We start from the raw sequence: 20065 nt of genomic DNA, 5'->3' as shown, positions 1-20065 counted from the left end.
TCACAAGTGTGTATTCGGTATGACTACATTTGTTTAGAAGAACACCAAGAACCGGTTAAGTAAGAATAAGAAAATGTTTCAGCTTCAGTTAGTCTTCTTCAGTTGTGCACCTGTGCCTAAAAACATAACTGCAGATGCAAAGGTGTAGATTAATTGTGAGGTGGTGTCAAAACTACTTCTGCTGGTGACATGAAAGAGCTTGCACAGCTCCAGCAGAGCTACTCCTAGACCTGTCAAACAGACAGTTACTCTGACTGCACAATGTGGTAGATCTATTACACCTGCACAAAGGTAACCACCATACCCAGCTCATGTGGTACAAGATAGCCTGAGTTTAATTTTACAACATGCCAGCATACAGGCGTAGGGTTCTGTCTTCTACTCCTGGTGTCTTAGCTTTGTTACTCTTGGACTTTGACCCTGCTTGCTTTGGGTTTGCCATTGTGCCTTATTCCTGCTTATGAACAGGGCTTTGATCACTCCACCATGTGGATTGTGGCTTGTGGATTTCCCCGTGTACTACATCCTCACGTCTCCCTGGCTACAAACATAGCTTGTGTCTCCAACTGACTCAGGCTTGCGTTTGACTGTCCTCACGCCAGCTTGCCTGCACCCAAGTTCTAATTGCTGCTCTCATTCAGTTAGGAATAGTGGTATTGCAGGTGGCACAAGTAAAAATTCTGAAAATCAAGGAAATTAACAAAAAGGCAGAGCAGCAGCTCTTGTTATTAATGTGTATAAATATACAGACAACACCATTTCACTCCAACCCACTGAGTAAAATTCAAATTCATCCTTTATTAGAGCACACTACTCTCAAGTCAACAATACACATCTCACTAAGTTACTACTGCTTTACTCACAATAACAGAGATGGACTGTATTCCTTGCACAGGGGCAGAGGAGGGTTCAAACCCCTGTTAGTCAGGACCCCCTTGTCTTCTTGTTTTGGGATCTATAGCCCCTAAGTTACTTTCCTACAGTAGATAAAGTTGGATTTTGTTTTCCTACTGGACACATTGTTTACCTCAGTCACCTTACTCCATTATTTATAATCTGAGATGCTCATAGAACAATTTGATTTGTATTTCAAGTTTTAGTAGAGTTCATATCCATATTGTTATATTTCAAATTAAATTTCAATTGAGTGATTACCAGAAAGAAATAAATACTTCAATGCTATTCGTTTTATATACTGACATATGAAGGCCAAACAGTCATTAACAGGATGTGACATACTGTACTGTAATTAAGGCAAGGGGTGCTACACAGTGGCCAGGTTCAGTGCATCTGTCTCGCACACCCTCAGGATGTCAACAAAATCGCAGTACAAGTCAGCCCACTGGTTTTTAGATGGAAGAATGACTGCACAGTCCGCAGGGCTGGAGAGTTCACCTTCTTCCTGGTACTGATTGTCTGGTTCTCCAGTCGCCCAGAACCTGGCACACAGTGAGGGAGAGAATGGATAAGGCAGGGAGGGAGGGACAGAGATGCACCTGAGAGACATACAGTAAGAGTATAAATGAAGCTGAGTGAAGAGTAGGACTGAACATGTCCGACAGACTTCCCCAAAAGACCCAGCCTTCTCACCTCCCTAATTACATCACTGCAATATGCTTGACAAGTCTTACATTTCAGTTTCATTCACTGAAGAGCCATCCACCCAACGCCAGTTGCCTTCTTTGGCATTATCCGTCAGTCCAATCCAAAAATAGTTTCCACCAGTGTGTTTCCGAATGAAGTTCTGAACAAAAAAAACAAACAACCATTTATGCCTCATGTCTTCAGATTATCTGTTGACAAAGTAGCACCCAACCCACAGCTACACAATTTGTGACTGGTCAGTAAGCTAAATCACCTATTGGACAGATGGTACTGCTCCAGACTCCTTGAGAACTCTGCCTATCAAGAGTCTTCATTGTAACGGATCAAAGCACAAAGTCAGCATTAATGAAGGATATTGGAATAGGGAGCTGCATCAGCATTCACTGGCTGCAAAGGAACCAATCCATTTTGGCTGCTGAACCTTCTTCAGGTAGGAGGGAGAGTGTGGAAGTAGGGATAAACACAGGAAAAAAAAAAAAAGGATAGACTAGATGAGAAAGGTCCCAGAGTAACTGAGAAAGTGTCCAAAGAGAGTGCGTCAAGGGAGAAGTAAGAAAAGCCAAAATGACCAGAGAGGATTTAAAAATATTTTAGATGGTCATTGAAAAAAGGGGCAGGGTGGGAACCAGGTTTAAGTCTAGCCTTGGCTTTAGGTGTTTTTCTAGTCCGAGCTTTGATATCCCGTTAAAGGGACCCAGATAGAAGGGTCAATGAAGTGGTGGAGAGAAGTGAAACTGGGAAATCTCATTTTAGAGTTCTTTGATCCACAATGTACTTCCTGTGTCACTGTTGATAATGGAAGGGTATTTCCCACAATTGATGCAGTAAATGAAAACCACAGGCTACAAATGTTCTCGGGGTCATTTTGAAACAGGCCAAGGGATCTTGTATATGCACATTACTGAACACATACTTGCAAGTGTTGCAACAGTCAGTTAGAGGGGGGAAAAAAAAAAATTTGTAACAAGGAAGCAGAAACTGCTACAGAGCAAAGACTGTCCCCCAGAGCCACCTTGTGATTTAGAGGGGAACTGAGCCTCAATTTCCATAATTATGAAGGGTGAATCAGTATATCCCATTCCTAGTACTCCAACCGGTCCCATCTCCAGACAACATCCACCTGCAGTTCTCTTCATTCTGGAATATCCATCTACACTTTTATGTTGATACACTTTAAAAGAAATTTTCAAAATATAGCACAAAAAGCACTGGGGAAAAAACTGGGCCTTACTCCCCAATGTCTATTTTGGATAAAACTCAAACTAGTAGAGCAAAGGAAAAAATAAATGGTTTTGTATTCCTTACATCTGGACTTCTTTCAAAATAGAATGAAGGTACAATTAGTTATACTGTTGAGCTTCAGGCAGTGAGGTACCAGAGAACGGTTTCATGTTACATGGCTGTAACTACTACATTTCTAGGATGCAAGCAGATAACCGGGAAATGCGATATGGTCTTGAACTTCACTTGATTGACACACAGACTAAAGTCTGTGTTTTGCCTTAAGTTGTATCACAGCAATGTGTAAAATCACAACTAAGTCACAAAATGGCCAAAAGTCACTGAATGACTGTGTTTTGCTTATCAGGGCAACAAGATTCACAGCAGGTTAGTCCATCCTTACCCCCTTTTCGCAAGTGCACAGAAATTATGGTTTTACCTGCAATTTCTCTGGAATCACAGGGCAATAGTGAAAAAGTAATGGTGGTCTTTTTTGGCAAGGCTTTGCAACATTACAGAATTTTACACAGATTTATAAGTAAAAGTGCAGCATGTATGAGATCTTATTTTACAAAGTATTTCACTTTTGAGGAAAAAAAAGTGCTTTTTAATACTTTATTCTCCACCCCCCATTTTAAGCACAGCAAGTCTTTCACCTTATGGTATTCACCTGCCAGCTGTGGCATACAGTACTATAAAGGTTAAGGGGGGGGGGGGGTTGGGAAATCAAGGCTTCAAAAATGGCAGTACCACAGGCATCACTGTCACTGAGGTAACTTCATCTTGAGTAGCTGGCCTTGGCAATGGAGTTTTCTATCAGAGCCCAAAGCTGGCAGCTGACAGTTACACTTCACCATAGGATCTCAACGACTTTACAGAAAAGTACGTAAAATTAAGCTAATTGACACGTACTTGAGTTTGTGGAAGCAGGGTTTGGTTGCCACTTTGCCTGTACAAACAGGCATGTTTTACTTGGTTTACATTGTGCTGTACAGTACAAGGAAGCAGTGGATTCTCCCCCCCCCAGCGACCTCTCTACAAATAAACCTACTACACCAGCTTCCTTTGCCACACCGAGGCCAAGATCAGCCACATGACCAAGGGAGTCCCACAGCTCAGTCTCCTCATGCTCCTTTTCTCTAAAAGGATCTTTATTCTCACAGTACCCTCACAAGCAAAGCATTTTCAAGACACTTTACATAAACTAGATAGAAATCAAAGCTGGGTAATAAAAATACAAAAAGTGCGTAAAGTAAAATGAAAGAAACTGGTTAAGAATTCAAGGACATGAAAAAAATGTTTTGAGATAAGATTTAAAAACCTTTATCAGAAGCTGCATCCTTTTGACATGGACTATTACTCAAATAATGAGGGGATAACTTCCCTTATAGTGAGCCCTATATCTCCATGTTACTGCAGGGCAACACCATAGGTTCTTACCTGCTGCTCTTTGTTCTTTATAATTGCCAGGTTGGCTCCTAAGGATTGACATTGAAAGAGACTCTCGTTCCAGCTCATTTCATCGGTAGAGAAGTAGTAACACTTAGATTTGAAGCGCTTCCAGCCCTGAGGACAGGGGTTGCAGATTCTTTCTGGACAGGAAGAACAGAGAACTCATATCATTACAGCTCTCCCCAGCAAGAAGTGCATTACCAGTTCACGCCTCTTTGCTTTACAGGTCCAACTGAGGAGCACCCACAACTCCAGTATCCCTTCACTCACCCTGAGAAGCAGACAGTTTGATGGGACAGTAAAGATCCAAAATGGGGAATTTCTTTGAGAGTTGAGTAAAGAGCTGCATCTTCTCTCTGCTCAAGTTCCTATTGGCTGCAGTCTGGTTGCTGTACTCCTTCTTCAACTCGTCACTGGCTGCAATCAATGTGCTGTAATCCACTTTGAGCTGATCCAGTTCCTCCTTCAACAGGGAATTAGTCTGGATCTGGCTCCTGTGGTCCTCACTGGCACTATGGGCAATACTGCCAACTGTGGGGAGGGGGGGAAGAAGTTGTATTTGTAAGATATAGATGACACCAAGTGTGTGTGGGGGGGGAAGTTGTATTAGTAAGGTATAGATGACACCAAGTGTGTGTGGGGGGGGGAAGTTGTATTAGTAAGGTATAGATGACACCAAGTGTCAATCTATTTTCTAGCATCATGGTGTTCCATAAAGTTGGCCTCTTTAGATAATTGACCTCTAGAACAAAGACTTACAGTAGATTTCCATTCTCTGAGAATTGATGTAAGGGGCAGGAACCACTGTGATTGGTCAGTAACCCAAGTCACATTAGCTTTGCCATCACCTGGCCAAATTTTGCTCTGAGAACACATGGACTCTTTTCCACTGATCTTACAACGGTGTCCCCACTACACCCAATTCTCCATTTAATCCTGTGATAAGGCTGGGCTGTGATCTTTCAGCAGCTACAGGATCGAAGAACAAATTGTGGACATCAGCGCTGCTGGGGGTTTGTTCCAAACACGTTTTGTGAACAGTGAAAATGAATTAAAAAGAAAATACCAATATACTCAGACAAGTGTACAAATGCACACACAGACTGACAATGTTATACTCACAGTAGATACTCAGGGCTATGATGACAATCATCAGGACGGCACACAGCAATCCCAGACACACTGCAGCCAACCTGTATGGAGGACTGGATGCAGGTTTCACTGCAGGAACCTGCACTAGTGCAAAAAAAAAAAAAAACTAAAGGTTACAAATTCACTACCACATCCTGCACTCAGTGAATACATACACTTTGGAACAATAGGACAAGCATTATCACCCCACAATAGGGAAAGCACAAATGAAGTAGACTGGAAAAGAGAAAAGAAAATCAGACAGAGCATCAGTCGCCAAGTTAATGGTTTTGCAATACACTAAAGTTAAGGATGTGCTATTAGTGTACTTGGAACTACATGGAATTTCTTTAAAGCATCTGACAGACCCTGATTGCTCTGAGGTACAGTAGCTCTTCCCAGATATAGCAATGTGTCTGAAGGAGTGGAAGTAGAGACATTTAAGAGCTTTATCCTGAGAAATTATTCCAGGAACATCTTAACTGGCAGGATAATTCCAGGATCTTATCACCTGTAAAAGGTGGCAGTAGGTTGCTCATAACCAAGAGCAATAATCTTCCTAAGCAGTATAAGCTGTGTGAGAAAGCTATTGTAAAGCAGTCTAGCTGCAAAGTTTCAGACTGTTTGGAGTAGATATTTGATTAGTAATACTCCCTGAATGTCAGCCCAGATCTACTGTCCATAATCTATAGTTCTTGCAGCAAGAATCACACTGACTTACCTGCTGTGATTATACATAAGGATACCATCTCATTACACCATTTTGTTTATACCAAGAAGAATACACAGGGTGTAGAATCTCCCAGGTCCTATCCCAAATTTCGTCCTATTGACCATGGATAAAAACTATACAGTAACCACACACACAAGTTCATGATGCATTACTGGAACACCACTACTTCTCAAAATTCTTTGATTGCATCTTCCATGCTTTTACACTCTGCCATTATTTCAATAATATTTTCACCTTGCAAATCTCATATTTCAAATCCAGATGAACCTTTTTCTGTTTATCCATTTTTGACTCAGGTTTTGCAAGCACTGTTGCAACACTAAACCACAAGCCTACTCCCCATCTTTCCTGAGAAAGCCAGACAATACGAAGAATTAAATAAGCCAACTAAGTACTGGGTGTGTGTGTGTATATACAGTACATATGGCATTCCGGCAAACTCAGTATGTTGACAGCAGTTTTACTTGCAACCTGATTTCACCAGATGTTAGAAGCTTAGCAAAGCTTATCCTGGTCACTTCAAGCATGGTAATCCAATTTCTACCATACATTTAGGTTTTGATGGACCAACAGATGGCTCACTTACCAGTTTGGGCCAGAATTCCAACCCAAAGCCCCACTGTGGATGACCAGTAATACTGGGCTGTAGAAAGCACTTCTTCAGATTGAAAGTTTTGAGATCTTGACTACCTGGTCATTAAACACAGCCAATAGCACTTTTTTGAAAGAGGTGGAGTGCTCACTGTGATGTCCTCTCTAAATGCTCACTCTTTTCTTCTGCAATCACCCTCGATACGTTTTGCTTCACCAGCTGCATTTAGGGCAGGTTTTCCCTACTCCTGATCTACCCCATACTTGCACTTGTGTGCAGAATGGCATCACCCGACCAGGGGCTGCAGATCAGAGGTGGAGGAGATGAGTCCCCCTGCTGTGTGTAAAGGAATTGGGATCACTGCAGTTGAAATGGACACGGAAAGTAATTTCTCAGATTCCTGAAATGTCCTGGTGGAAACAACCTCAGGGATTAGCACGTTAAGGAATGAGAACACCTTGTGTAGCTTAAACAGCACAACATGTTCAGTGTACAGCTCAGAGCCACCTTACATTGAGTCAATAGGTTGAGATCTTTATTTGAAATCTAAAGACCCCCCCCCAACTGCTCAGCATAAGAGAGCAACTCACCTCCAGATCCAGATTCCAGGGAAGGCTTCAAGGTAACACACTGCAGTTCGTCAGACATGGAGAAAGTTGACAGGGACTGATCGGAGCCCAGACCGATAATGCACTTTTTGAAACACTGCTCTATCACAGCAGTATTCTGACCCACTGACGAGTCGCCTGACTAGGGGGGCTGGTCCACCGACTGAGACACTGCCTGACTGCACAGCACTGTGAGCAGCGATGCAAAGGAGGGATGAGGAACAACAGCTCACATCCTGTATATTTGTTCGCATCATTTCCCCTGTGAGCTATTCCTGCCTTTGTTTGGAGACTTAAAAAAACACAAAGGATATTTACTGCATAGAAATTTGGATGAACAGCAGCACATAACTATGCTACCAGCACAAAAATGTAGGAACCAACACATTCTAGTAGATGTGTAAGGTAGTATTTATCACACATTACTACTTAAATCAAGTTTTTTCCCCAGTTTCTTTAAAAGAATAGTTTTTTTTTCCTGGACCTTATTTCAAGTCACACCAAAGGGAGTAAGGTGATTATTTTCCCCCACGCCATATTGTGTTGATCTTTGAAGCTTTTGAACATTGAATCGGGTTCCTTTACAGTCTTCCATGTTCAAGACTGAAAAGATCCAGGCTATTAAGCTGTCACAGCAGGACCTTGTTTTGAACCCATGACCATACCAGGCTGCCCTTCTCTAGGCAGATCTGAGAGCAGCCCTATCTTTTTGGAATGGCCTCTCATGTGAATAAGATTACAGGTTTTTAAGTTGCTCAACTCTGAATGGTAGATCATACAGTAAGTTGCTTAAATACAACATTTCCCACACTAATTGTAGTGGACTGGAGTCTCTGGTGTGACTTCAATGGTGTTTTTTTTTTTAAGATGATTACCTGAATACAACCCTTTCCAGAGAGTCAGCAGCTACAGTACATGACTTGCATTGGCTGTGAAGGTTGCTGGTGCATTTTTATCACAGGTGAGCAGTTAAAACTCATAACCCACTGAGCTTAGGAGTACAGGCTCTGAGAATGAGCTCTAAAACTGCCAGAGTAAATGAACCCGGTCCATTGTCTCCTGTTACTATTAGGACTGGTTCACCACTACCTGCTCCTCACTCACAGATCAAGGTGCAGTCAGCACTATAATAAAATTGTCTGGGCAACACCTTGGGATTTCCCTGGGAGGGGTGCAATTCTCCATGCTCTGGGTTTTCTTTTTCTCATGTTCACAAGCCTTCTTTGTTGGGTCTCATTTAGGTTTTCTACCATGCAGCTCATTTTGCTGCTCCGTCATTTGAAACCACTAGAGCTCAGAGTTCTGCTTATTCACTTCCACTTAGTGCACTTGAGCAGGATTTCTAATCCTCCAAGGCCTTCCGTGCTGTGATCACATCCTAGAGAACAAACAAGGAACACATTCTCCAAATGATTTTTGCTTGGTCTTCTGGAGCCAAGAGCTCTGTATTTTGCCTTTGCTAAAACATGCCTCATCCCCACAGTACAGCTGTTTAATGGTAATATGGAAAACCCTACTCTGCATTTCAAGATCCTCATCTGGACACTTTTGTATTGGCAAACTGGGCATCATGTCAGCAATCTAATGCTTAGCTTATCTAGGTATTTTCATATTAATGAGACATGAAGGTACAGCCCAGGAAGTTCATCTAGACATTCTGCAGTCCTTATACTAGAGTGAAGGACACCTACTAGTCCACCAGCACAACTAGCAGCAACATCATTGGAGATCTCCTTTCCCTCCTCTGAAGGGCGTACAGATAGTCCACCAGGTAGTAATGATATACATTAGGTAGTATCAATATACATAAAACCAACCATGCAGAACAGCAAATACTCATAATGGGAGCATCTCACCACTAAAGGATTGCCTGTAAAAAGCCATTTAGAGAAGGGATCAAGAGACCACATATGTAAATTGGGGAGAGGCTTAGAGCTCTACCTGCTCATTTTCTTAGTAGCAACACCTATAGCAAGGGTGCCCTGAAACTAAAAAGGCAAAGGAACAGAAAGGAGCAAATAAGCAAACAGCTCAATAAGTTAAATAAGCAAGTTAGAATGACTTCCTTGCATCTGTTGCAATTAGTGTTCCAGCTAATAACAGAATTAATTTGAGGAAGCTAGTCTGAAGTCATGGCCCACCACTATTAAGAAACTAAAGCCCATCAGCCTTTCTGCAAGTGCATGCTTTTAATTGGTTATAATCATGCTCACACAAAGAACAGGCTTCACTCTTGTTAAGGGGGATTGAAGTAATTGTATGGCTAAAGTTACTGATGCAGGAGTGCACATGCAAATGATCAAGCCTGTTTATGGACAAGGGTGTTCCATCTTTATAGAAAAGACAGTAGCAAACCCCTCACTCAGCTGAAAGTGAAGTACTTTTGGATTTTACAAGAATCCAAAGCATCAGCAGAAACAGAGCAGGTGTTGACCCATTGACTACAACAGTTCAGATTTAGACAGTAAGGTTGAAAACATGTACATGAAAAGCCTACCTTCCAACAGGCAGCTTTTGAGGCCTGAGTACCTGGACAAGCATGTTGGACCACAAAACACTGCACAAGGATATTGCTTTCAGACAAATGCAATGCTCACTCTCCACAAACACCAATTACAAACAAACCCAACACCAGCTACCCCCTCCCCATAAATCCCTTTATATACCAAACTAGTCTAACCTAAGCCCATGTGAGAATTTGTATCTCAATCCTTTACCAATTAAATAATTACTCAATTAATACACCGCATGTGAACCTATTTACAATCAATACAGGCCTTAATGCTCTCTAGTGACAGGTCAACGGAAACTAATATTCTCTTTACTACTGGCCTGCCACAATGATGTTTCATCAGAAAGGCCTTACCTTAATACAGGGCCTATCTACTATTAACCACCTGCAGTTGACACAAAGGGTGACAAAGGAGAGAGAGACAGTGTAAAGCCATCTCTTAGTTTGGTATCATAGCAAATCATTCCAGTTGTCCGGGGAAATGCCTTGAGAAACCCTGGATACAGTGTTGATTGTAACTGTTGTCTTCCCTGTTCTTAAGTCACAGCAGTAGGATCTCAACCAGAAGAGAGTCATTCAGCCTGTTACTTTAACAAAGAAAACTCTTTTTCCTGGAATACAGCTCATGTGACCTGATCACTGGAGCCATCTGTGTCCCTTAGGATTGAGGATCAGATCGATGAAGAGCCGTTCACTCCCCTGACCACCCAAGTCTCAAGCCCATTGCATAGTCTTGCACTCCTCACATTCTGCTCCTTTACAGTCACTCCTTCTGGCTAGCCCTGTCTACTTTCTGTTATCCAGAAAGAGGTAGGTCTCAAGTGCGTGAATCTGAATTCATTCCATGCTCTTATTTTTTTATTTATTTCCTTCAAAGAACATGACAGAGGTTATAAGAGAGAGGAAGGGCATCTGTCCTGTTTGCTGGTAGGTCTAAATGCCTTAAAATCTTTTTTGAATCAGGTCTATCTAGGGTGTATAGCCAATAAGGCAGCTCTAAGATGGCACAATAAAAGAGCCAGAGCACAGATGGAAGTGTTGTGGTTTGAAACTGACACAGGAAGACATCTCCCTGCTACCACCTCAGGTGCAGTAGTGTCAAATCACATGGTCTCCTATCTGCTCCTCTCTGCTATTCATAATCACCAGGTCCTCCCCCTGGTTTCTATATTCAGCTCTGAAGAAGCACTATAACTTAGAGATGTACAGCTGTCAGCTGTGGGAGGCTTAAGGTTTGTTTTTTCATTGAGAAAGTGAGAAATACTCCGGGATTTTGAAACACTGGCCTCTATTTTCAAAGTATTGACAACCTTTGTCTATTTGTTTCTGTATCAGGTTGTTTTTTGCTGTACGTTTTAATGAAGCAGCTGAGCCTGTCAGGTGGCTCAGCTGTTTCTTAGTCCATGCTCCTGGGTTAAATGGTTATAAATTTCTATGTACACTTACATTATTTACCTATAAAGGCCACTAAAATCACATTCTAACTCTTCAAACTTGCTGAGCTGGATGGACACCTATTTGCAGTTTATATTATTGAGAAGGGCACAAAACCTCTCTTTTTCACTATAACTCTCTATCTGTTTCCTGACATCATACAACAATCATAGGAACATTTACACCCACAGGCCTCGCCATTCCTTTGTTCTGTAAAACAGCGCAGGATGCGTAGTTATAGAGTAAACGAGCATGCCCACGTGCTCACACACTGGGGGTCTGTATAGATGCAGACATATTTCCTGCTTGCTTTCAAGCTACAATCTTTGTATGTTTTTAATTCTCAGAGAGCCAGCCTGTGCATTTGTTTCCATCGGTGACCAAGTCATGTGACACCCCCCTCCCATCCCCGAAGGCATTTCTGAGCTCTGATTGGCTGCAACTTCTCAGAACAGTGCACCAAGTGAGCAAGGGCTGCGAAGGAAAGATTCAGATTCAGCTCGTGTAGCGTACAGTAGGTGAGCCTGGAAATGACTTTGTGTCGGAAAGCGACACGTTCGCGCTGTGAATTTTGCATGCATTTGGCTGAAATATCGTATACCCAATGAGCTTCTGCGTTGCTACAGAGACCACCGCTCGATTCCCAGTAACCACAGCCAACATTCAGAAGAGTCTCTCTGCAAATATCAAAGGCACAAGATCAAACACCTCCTGAGACGTGTGAAAACCACAGGCAGAAACTTGAGCTCACAGCCAGAGATCACAAAGCAACGTGGAGAAACAGTCAGAAGTGCCTGCACTCGAGCAAGCATTGTTGCTTCCACCATGCAGTCGCTTTCTGGGATGAGCAGGGATCCCCGAAACCCATGCTTGCTGTGGAAAGGAAAACAATAGGAAACAAAATGGAATTTGCAAAGAACTTCTGCATTTCAAAGAGTGGAAAAAAAAATGTTTTTTTACTTTTCCTTGGGAGTACTGCAGGGACACTTGAACTATGTTTCTGCCATTGTCCAAGACTAGAAACATCATCGGCGCCAAGCTCCCCTAATTCTGTTCTGATGGTGTCAGGCTTGTAGAACTGACATGCCAGAGCTTCAGTGGGAGTACTGTGTCCAGGATTTCGAAACTTTGTGCCTCCTGCATTCTACCTGATCACAGCTGGTTTGCAGCCGGATGTAAATGGTTCTAAACAACATCTGCCTGAAATAGCTTACTTACAATCAACAGGACATATGTAGGTAGTCTGTGGCTTTCTGCTTCTGCTTTATGTTATACTCTTTTAGCTGTCTTTAGTTTTAGTTTAGAAAAAGACACTTATTCCCCCAGTTAGTTATTCTTACACTTAGACTGGATCTAACAAAAGGATTGTTTTTGTTTGAGTTTTGTTTGCAGAACTGGCATAAGAACACGAGAAGAGTCACAAAAACTGGATGCCATAACACCCATCTAGCCAGTATGGCAGTAAGTAGCTGATTGATCTGAGAATCTCATCCAGCTGGTATTTGAAAACCAGGGTAGTGGCTTCAATATGGGTGGGTTGCTTGTTGCACATCGCACAATACTTCGTGTAAAGAAGTGCCTCATTTTCTCAGTTCTAAATGTACTTTTACACAGTTTTCCCTTGTGTCCTCTGGTTTGTGTTCATTCTGAAGAAGTCTGCTGGGATGACTTCCTCTTTAAATATGTGTATCGGCTCCTTTCGTGGTCTTTCGTGGTCTTTTGGGGCTCTTCCTTTGTTTTCCTACCTTCCTGTCAGTGCAGGACTTTGACTTAAACTGCTTCTAGTGCTTGAAACACATCTGCTTCATCTACTGTATGCTTATACTATGTTACAATGCCCATATTGAACACTATACTAACTCACTGTTGTGGAGTGTGAAATCTAAATTAAAGCAATAAAGGAAAATTGCAAACTGATTATCACAACCTTTTTTTATTATTCAAAGAGCTACCAGCAGTGTTACAGTGTGAATCTTCTATTCTATGTCTGTAAAATTATTCAGGTAGCAGCTGTGTTTCACAGATTCTCTGCCAGGAGGAATTGCAGTCCAGGTCATTCCAGTTTTGAAAGGAATGGGATTTTGGATCAACCACCACACAGTCCTGGATTCCATTCTGATTATTGGGCTGATTATCGTCCCAGTACCTAAAAAATATAATTTTCATCTCAGCACAAACACTGCTAGCCCCTTTGATTGTCACAACTTGTGACAATGCTGCCCCCCATCTTTCAGTATCAGCACTGAGTGCTCTCACCTACTCAGTGTCTAGTGTTTGCTGTGACAGATCACATTATCACAGCAAACATTAGCATTATCTTGCTAACCAATCTGAAGTACATTGTCCCTTATTCCGTCTCCCTCTCTGTAACTGTGTGGTCAGTGTGTGAGTATATACAGTGTGTTCAGTCAGGGTGTAGGTCAGAACTGGACTGCTCTCTCACTCTGTAACTGTGTGGTCAGTGTGTAAGTATATACAGTGTGTTCAGTCAGGGTGTAGGTCAGTACTGGACTACTCTTTCACTTTGTACAGTAACTGTATTTCACTCTCACTGTGTTACTGCATGTTCAGTGTGTGTATATACTGTATACAGTCCACTGAGAGAGAGTCTAGGAGTTTACCAGGCTGTTCCATATTTCTTACCCTGTAGTCAATCTACTGCCATCTACCCACATCCAGATCCCTTCCATAGATGCATCAGTCAGCCCAATCCACTTATTTATGTTTCCTTTAGTTTGCCTCCAGATGAATTCCTGAGCACAAGACACAGAATTATATTTCTGTCATTTCTGTGTGCGTTAATAATCTGCCCCCACAGAAAGCAAAGACAAAGGGATACTTACTTTCTTGCTGAAGTATGAAGAAGTTAATTCACCTAGACGTTCTTATTTTACGTGGTTTGGGAGGACTGGAAGGGCTATACTTTAACTTGGAGATAATGTGGATTGATTTTACCCTTCACATACTGTACCTGCTCCTCTCTGTTGTTTATAATAACCAGATCAGCTCCCTGTTTCTTGCAGGCAGTGTGACTGTCCTTCCAGTTTTTTTCATCAATAGAGAAGTAATAACACTTGCAGTTGAAGAACACCCAGCCCCGGGGACATGGGTTACAGACCCACTCTACACATGAAACACAGAAACACTTCTGTTATCACAATGCACAGATGGACCAGCCACTGAGCAGCAAATGCAAAACCTTTTTTTCTGCAGATTGGCTCACCCTCTGACTCCACATCTTTAAATGAGCAATATTTTTCTAGACTGGGGAATGTCTTATAGATTTCAGTGACATGCCTGTTAAGTATTTTAATTTTTGTCTGGAGGCTGTCATTTTCCATCTGAAACCTTTCTATAATGCTCTGGAGTCCACCTGTCTTTCTCTGCAGCTCGGCTTTTTCATTCTGTAATTTGTCATTTACTGCAGCCAGAATGCTGTAGTTGGTCCATAACACCTGACTGGCTGCTATAAGGCTGCTGTAGTTCTCTTTAAGCCAGTCCAGCTCATTCTTCATCCTGGAGTTAGCCTGAGATAGGCTTTCAGTGACACCAGTGTCTGTGGAGAGAAGATACAGTATAAATCACGTAGTTTACCAAAGCACAGAGCTCTGATGCCTCCCTTTCCACTTTTTTCTAGTGTGCTGGGTGGGCACCACTGTCTGTGAAAGCACTGTGTTATTTGGACAGATGATAAGTATTGGCTGCAGTCCTTCTTGGTTGTACTGACTAGAAGTGAGAGAGCTGCTTAAGATCACCATCCAATATGTCAGCAAACACGCAAACATCATAGCTTGTGAATGACCTGTCCAGTCACTACACATCTGTGCTATTCTCAGCAGGACCCTGCCCCAATTAATTCAGTCTTGGGGAATTATTGTATTGATTTTCAGACTAGGCCTCCAAGGGGCATACTGGAAGGGGCATTTGCTGTGTAGTTTTAGGCAATGGGTGGCACAACAATAATTAAATATTTAAGACTTTTGCTCGTGTATCTTTGCTGTGAATGGCACTAATCGAAACAGGAAGAGTTTAAAATCTTAGCCCGTTCAACTATGACATAATCATTTAAACATTATGACAGTAATCCGTCACAAAACTGAAAGTCAAAGAGATTCTAACAGTGTTTTATAATCACAGCAGACAGGCTAGCATGTATGTTTGCAAGTCTGTATACCTGACCGCACACGTGCATTGTGACATCATGCTTTACTCACAGTTCACACTCAGGGCTATGATGATGGTCAGTAAGACTGCACACAGCAGCCCCAGGCACACTGTGGCCAGTCTGTAGAGAGTGGTGTTGGGATCAGCTCTCAGTGTGGACACGGACACTAGTAGGAAAAGAAAAACAAACACACTGGACTGTTACACCCTGACAACTCACAACTGTAAAAAGAGAAACTCAATGCTACTGATCATACAAATAATCTTTGAACCAGTTTGTACACAGTACAAGCTGTTGATAAACAGTGTTGATATTGTGGTGTTCTTCTTGACAGTCATAGAATTGTACTACAGTAACTGTAAAACACAGATTGGGACTGACCTGCGCCAGTAGGGGTCCCTCTCTGGGTTGAGAGAGTCCCTGTTGTGTTCACCTCTGCGTAGATCACATCGTCCCGTTTCACTGAGAGAGAGAGGTGGGGGTTAATGTACTTCCATGTTCTGTTGTGTTACTATACTTTTGTGTTCCATGTAAGTTATTGTGTTATTGGCACTGATGCTGGCTTTACACTTTTATCGCACAATGAAATCATGAAAAATCATGAAACATACAAAATTACTGCTCTGAAAAGCATAGTGATGTCTCATCAAAGTACTTCATCTGAAGGAGCCAAAGAGTAGTGAAACTATGGAACAAGCTACACAGCGATGCAGTTGAAGTCGATATTGTTTTCTTTCTCGAAACAACTGGATCAGATCCTGGGATCAAACGTTCAATTGTAGCCAATCCTTAATCCTTAGTGGACTGGTTGATTGAGATGGAAGGGAAAAACTTTCATTAAAAAAAATATATCCATGCATATGTTGTTCATTATTTGTTTTGCACTGTTTCTACAAGAGGGTGTTTACTGGAAATCCCCAGATTTGTCAGCCATCCATCTGTGGTTACAGTTACTGCAGCAACATTAACAACCAGAGAACATCGGCTACATCTGGTCTGAGAAAACAGCCCAATATGAGCGGAAAAAAAAAAAAACTTGTGTCTATGCTGTGTTTAATGGAGATGGTGAGATAGGTGTGAGAATGTGCATTCCTCTTCATTGCATTATGTGAATCAATCTGTAGTTTATTACAAGGAGGAAACATGAATTAATAATTAGAGATTGCAGGATGAACTTGAAGAAGAAGCATTGGATGATTATGCTGACTGTCTCTTTGAGACCGAAGTGGGAATTAATCATCTAAAAAGCTCAGCCGTACAGGGGGAAATTGAATCATTCTAATCTATCCATGTCTGCATGTCAGCAGACAGCATTGCAGAAAAGGCCCACAGAAGACTTCCAAAAAAGGGCAACCAGAACGGATGAAGTTCAACAGAAACGTCGCACGTAGAACGTTATAAAGAAATTAACTCCTTGACTGTCCACCGGGGAATCTCCCAAATGGATTTTATTCAGCCATTCAAATTCCTCAAATCTACCAGTTCTGAAAACGGTGTGCACTATTTCTGGATCAACTTAGAATCCAAGAAGCCTTTTAGACAGTTTATCCTTTGTGAAAGCAGGGTTCTGTTTCACCGGAGCAAACACAATTAACACTGTTGACACCTGAAGAAGGCTCCACGGCCGAAACGTTGTTTTCTCTTTTTTCTTTTTTTCAGCATGGAATAAACCTATTACGTGTTCCTTTGCAGCCTACGCATGCTGACGCAGCTACCCACCTGAACAATTAACACTGTACTTAATCTGTGATTCTTTTCCCTGAAATTGCCTGCACAAGATCAATGAAACACTGAAGATCTAAGCCAGCGGGAATCCCTCTAGTTTTTTAGAGGACTGTACGTTAATAGCGTAACAGGGCTTTTTGTTCAGCATTCCAGAAGTCATTACAAGTGATAACCCTTAATAAAAATACTTCAAATGATTTCTTCCAATTTGTATTTTTTACCAAACGGCATTTGCAAGAGAGGCAAATACTCACCTTCTGCTCCAGAAGGGGATCTATGAGAGAAAATTACAGTAGAATAACACACATCTTCAGCCATCGAGGAGACTGAGTTACTAATTGATTGACTCAAGAGCTGAATCAGCGATAACTCCTTCCGACTGACTGGTTGAGGCTCATGGAGACAATACCTAACATACACATACTGGCCCACAGTAACTAAACAGACAGGAAGGGAGAAAAGGGTGGTTGAAGGAGGGGAGTGGCTTCATTTCTGTGTGCTTCTCTATAAACTATCCCTCCCATCTCTGTTTCACTTCAGCAGTTTTATTCTGAAGAATATTTTGGTACATTGGTTGCTCGGAGCTCTGTGATTTACTGAAATACCCAGTACAGTCTAGGTAGCAACACTAGTCTGTACACTAGACTGTACACAGTTTGACTACTGGTACACAGACACAATCTGTACAGTGACATTCTGTTCACACTCAGGCACATTCTGACCACTGGTGCTGTATTCAGACATGTACAGCAACATGCGTTCTGATCGAAAGGTGTACCTGTGTAGTACTTTTCATGAAAATGGAGCATAACCATTTTCACAGTATACAAAATTCACCATTATTGTGAGTTCACTTCCCAGGAATTGTCTGGGAGACATGGGATCATATACAGTACCTTGAGTAAACCTGGTATCAATGCACAGCTCAACAAACCACCCCAATTGCTCCATGGTCAAGTATAGTCCTAAGGTGTTATTTAGAGCATTTCATTGCACTTTGTGAAAAGAGCTTTGCCATTGCTACAGAGATTAAATAACTTTCAGTTTCAGTCACAGATGCAGAATGCTGATATGTAACACAATGGAAACCACGAACACTTAAGACTTAGTGAAGATGAGAAGAAGAAAGAGCAGTGCCTCTCGAAAGGTCACTCGGACCGAACACGGGCTTCTACTGCAGCTTCGACTGAAAGACACAAAGCCTCTGAAAGCACAACGAGCTATTTTCACTCGCCGTCTGCACTTAGATGTTCTGGGATTCGCTGCAGCTTTTCTGTAGGACAGCTGGGGTTCCCTGTGATGGTACCTGAAACTGCCAAAACCTGGAAAAATATCTTCAACCCTAACCAGGACAAGCGGACTGAAACTGGAGGGAAGAATGAAAACCCAAATCACCCTTGTGCGCCACTCTCATCACCCATCAGTGTTTTTTGGGTGCAACGAATGCCACGGTATCTTCAAGTATCCCGTCTGTTCACTAGGATGCAACGCAAAGCAGTAGACATTCTGTAGAGGTAACAGAAGTAAAATCATACACTTACAAAACTAAGACTACAACAAACTAAGACAAACTTCAATTACAATGACAATAGGATATGCCGTTACAAGATGCTACCTTAAGTACCATAAGCACCGGACTAAAATCATGTTAAAAAGGGGCTCACAGTGTAATAACAATGCAGCTGGGACCTGTAGTGAAAAGTATGGACTGTCCCTGAGAATCTGAACACAATTTGCACACAGTGGGAGGAAGGGGGGGTGGAAGGAGAGCAAGTGCTCTGTGCAGTTTTGATATCATATCCTCTCACCTCTTTCTTGCCCTCTGCTGACATGATCTCATTTTCCTGTCCTACAGGCATAGGCAGCCTGTATACTGACGCTCAGAATTCACAGGATACTTCCTGTTTCACGTAAATCGGTTTCATATCGGAGGCAGGAAATTGATTTTCTGCATAGTGAGAATTGGTGCAGCGATGCACCATGTCCTCATTACCTATGATAAACTACAGTTTGAGTGGTGCATCGAGAATTCAGGTTTGTCTTTCTATAGTATGTTATGATTTGATGCTTTTTCTTAAGAAAATGATAAGAAAACTTTGAAAAGTCAGTTACACGCCCCTCTGTACGTTCGCTCCTTCAAGATGAGGTTCAGCACGATCAGTTAATTTAAATGACCCAATGGGCAGAAGTGATTTGATGAAACAAGGACGGTTTTGTTTTCTTTTTCATAAGAAATGATTAGAGTTCATACTGAAAATCCCAATTTTGACTTCACCGTCCCAAAACATTTGGAGAGCATTGCACATTGTACAATGTACATTTCAATATCTGGCAATATATAGTATTATTTCTCAAATTAAAACTACAGCTGTTTTGTATAATCTAGTACATTTGTGTACAAGTGTATTGGTTTATGTGATAAAGTTCACTTTGGACACAATCACACATCAGTCAATTTTCTTGTTCTCTACAGAGGCAGTAAGGTTGACATGATCTTGTGATGTGAAATGAGTCTTAAAGGAGACTGGACTCACCATACTCTGTGTATGTCAATAACAGGATACTAGAAGTAGTTGAAAATCAGTAAGGAGGGTCTAAGTGAGTTTACCAATATTAAATGTAGCATGGTTTAGACAAGAAAATAACTTGTGCTAAATATACAAATATGTGCATATTTCTAGTTTAATTCAAAGCATTGTTCCCCAAAACATATTATGAGCTATATACCTATGACCGGCCTAGCTCTCCTCAGGCAGCTCATGAAGCCTAAGCATATGGACAAACTACAATGGTAAAAAATACTATTTTAATAACGTTCTGGACTTAACAGAAAAATAAAACCTCTCCTCTGATGACCCAACACCAATCATCACCATGAATCACTTTC

The 20065-nt window shown here is 41.7% G+C and overlaps 2 protein-coding genes across 3 annotated transcripts; both read right to left on the bottom strand.

Moving 5' to 3' along the window:
• Positions 1 to 778: 778 nt before the first annotated feature.
• On the bottom strand, positions 779 to 7649 carry LOC148640824 (CD209 antigen-like protein C). 2 transcript variants are annotated; one of them, XM_088619041.1, is made up of 6 exons: positions 7325 to 7649; positions 5401 to 5514; positions 4549 to 4809; positions 4267 to 4418; positions 1632 to 1744; positions 779 to 1439 (listed from the first exon to the last, which is right to left on the bottom strand). In XM_088619041.1, the coding sequence occupies exons 1-6, from the start codon at positions 7380 to 7382 to the stop codon at positions 1265 to 1267; spliced, it is 873 nt and encodes a 290-aa protein (XP_088475167.1). In that variant the 5' UTR covers positions 7383 to 7649; the 3' UTR covers positions 779 to 1264. The 2 variants fall into 2 exon arrangements, with proteins under 2 accessions (XP_088475167.1, XP_088475168.1); XM_088619042.1 differs by having other exon boundaries at positions 5401 to 5509; positions 7325 to 7644.
• A 5556-nt stretch (positions 7650 to 13205) lies between these two features.
• LOC148640823 (uncharacterized) lies at positions 13206 to 17638 on the bottom strand. Its single transcript, XM_088619050.1, has 7 exons — positions 17433 to 17638; positions 15835 to 15915; positions 15503 to 15619; positions 14512 to 14844; positions 14260 to 14411; positions 13932 to 14041; positions 13206 to 13434 (listed from the first exon to the last, which is right to left on the bottom strand). Exons 1-7 carry the CDS (start codon positions 17494 to 17496, stop codon positions 13284 to 13286), a joined length of 1008 nt encoding a protein of 335 aa, XP_088475176.1. The 5' UTR covers positions 17497 to 17638; the 3' UTR covers positions 13206 to 13283.
• Positions 17639 to 20065: the final 2427 nt, after the last annotated feature.

The sequence above is a fragment of the Lepisosteus platostomus genome, chromosome 25 (genome assembly GCF_059453375.1).
Source record: "Lepisosteus platostomus isolate fLepPlt1 chromosome 25, fLepPlt1.hap1, whole genome shotgun sequence".
Taxonomy (NCBI): domain Eukaryota; kingdom Metazoa; phylum Chordata; class Actinopteri; order Semionotiformes; family Lepisosteidae; genus Lepisosteus; species Lepisosteus platostomus.
Note: the sequence above shows the minus strand (reverse complement) of the source record. Positions and strands in the feature narration are given on the sequence as shown.

Coding starts and splice junctions, on each gene's coding strand:
- LOC148640824 (XM_088619041.1), bottom strand. CDS start 7,382: ATGTCTGACGAACTGCAGTGTGTTACCTTGAAGCCTTCCCTGGAATCT. Junction 4,810..5,400: donor CATAGCCCTGAGTATCTACT/GTGAGTATAACA, acceptor CCCTCCCCACAG/TTGGCAGTATTGCCCATAGT. Junction 1,440..1,631: donor TCAGTGAATGAAACTGAAAT/GTAAGACTTGTC, acceptor ACTGTGTGCCAG/GTTCTGGGCGACTGGAGAAC.
- LOC148640823 (XM_088619050.1), bottom strand. CDS start 17,496: ATGGCTGAAGATGTGTGTTATTCTACTGTAATTTTCTCTCATAGATCC. Junction 15,916..17,432: donor ATCCCCTTCTGGAGCAGAAG/GTGAGTATTTGC, acceptor TCTCTCTCTCAG/TGAAACGGGACGATGTGATC. Junction 13,435..13,931: donor GGCAGTAGATTGACTACAGG/GTAAGAAATATG, acceptor TATATTTTTTAG/GTACTGGGACGATAATCAGC.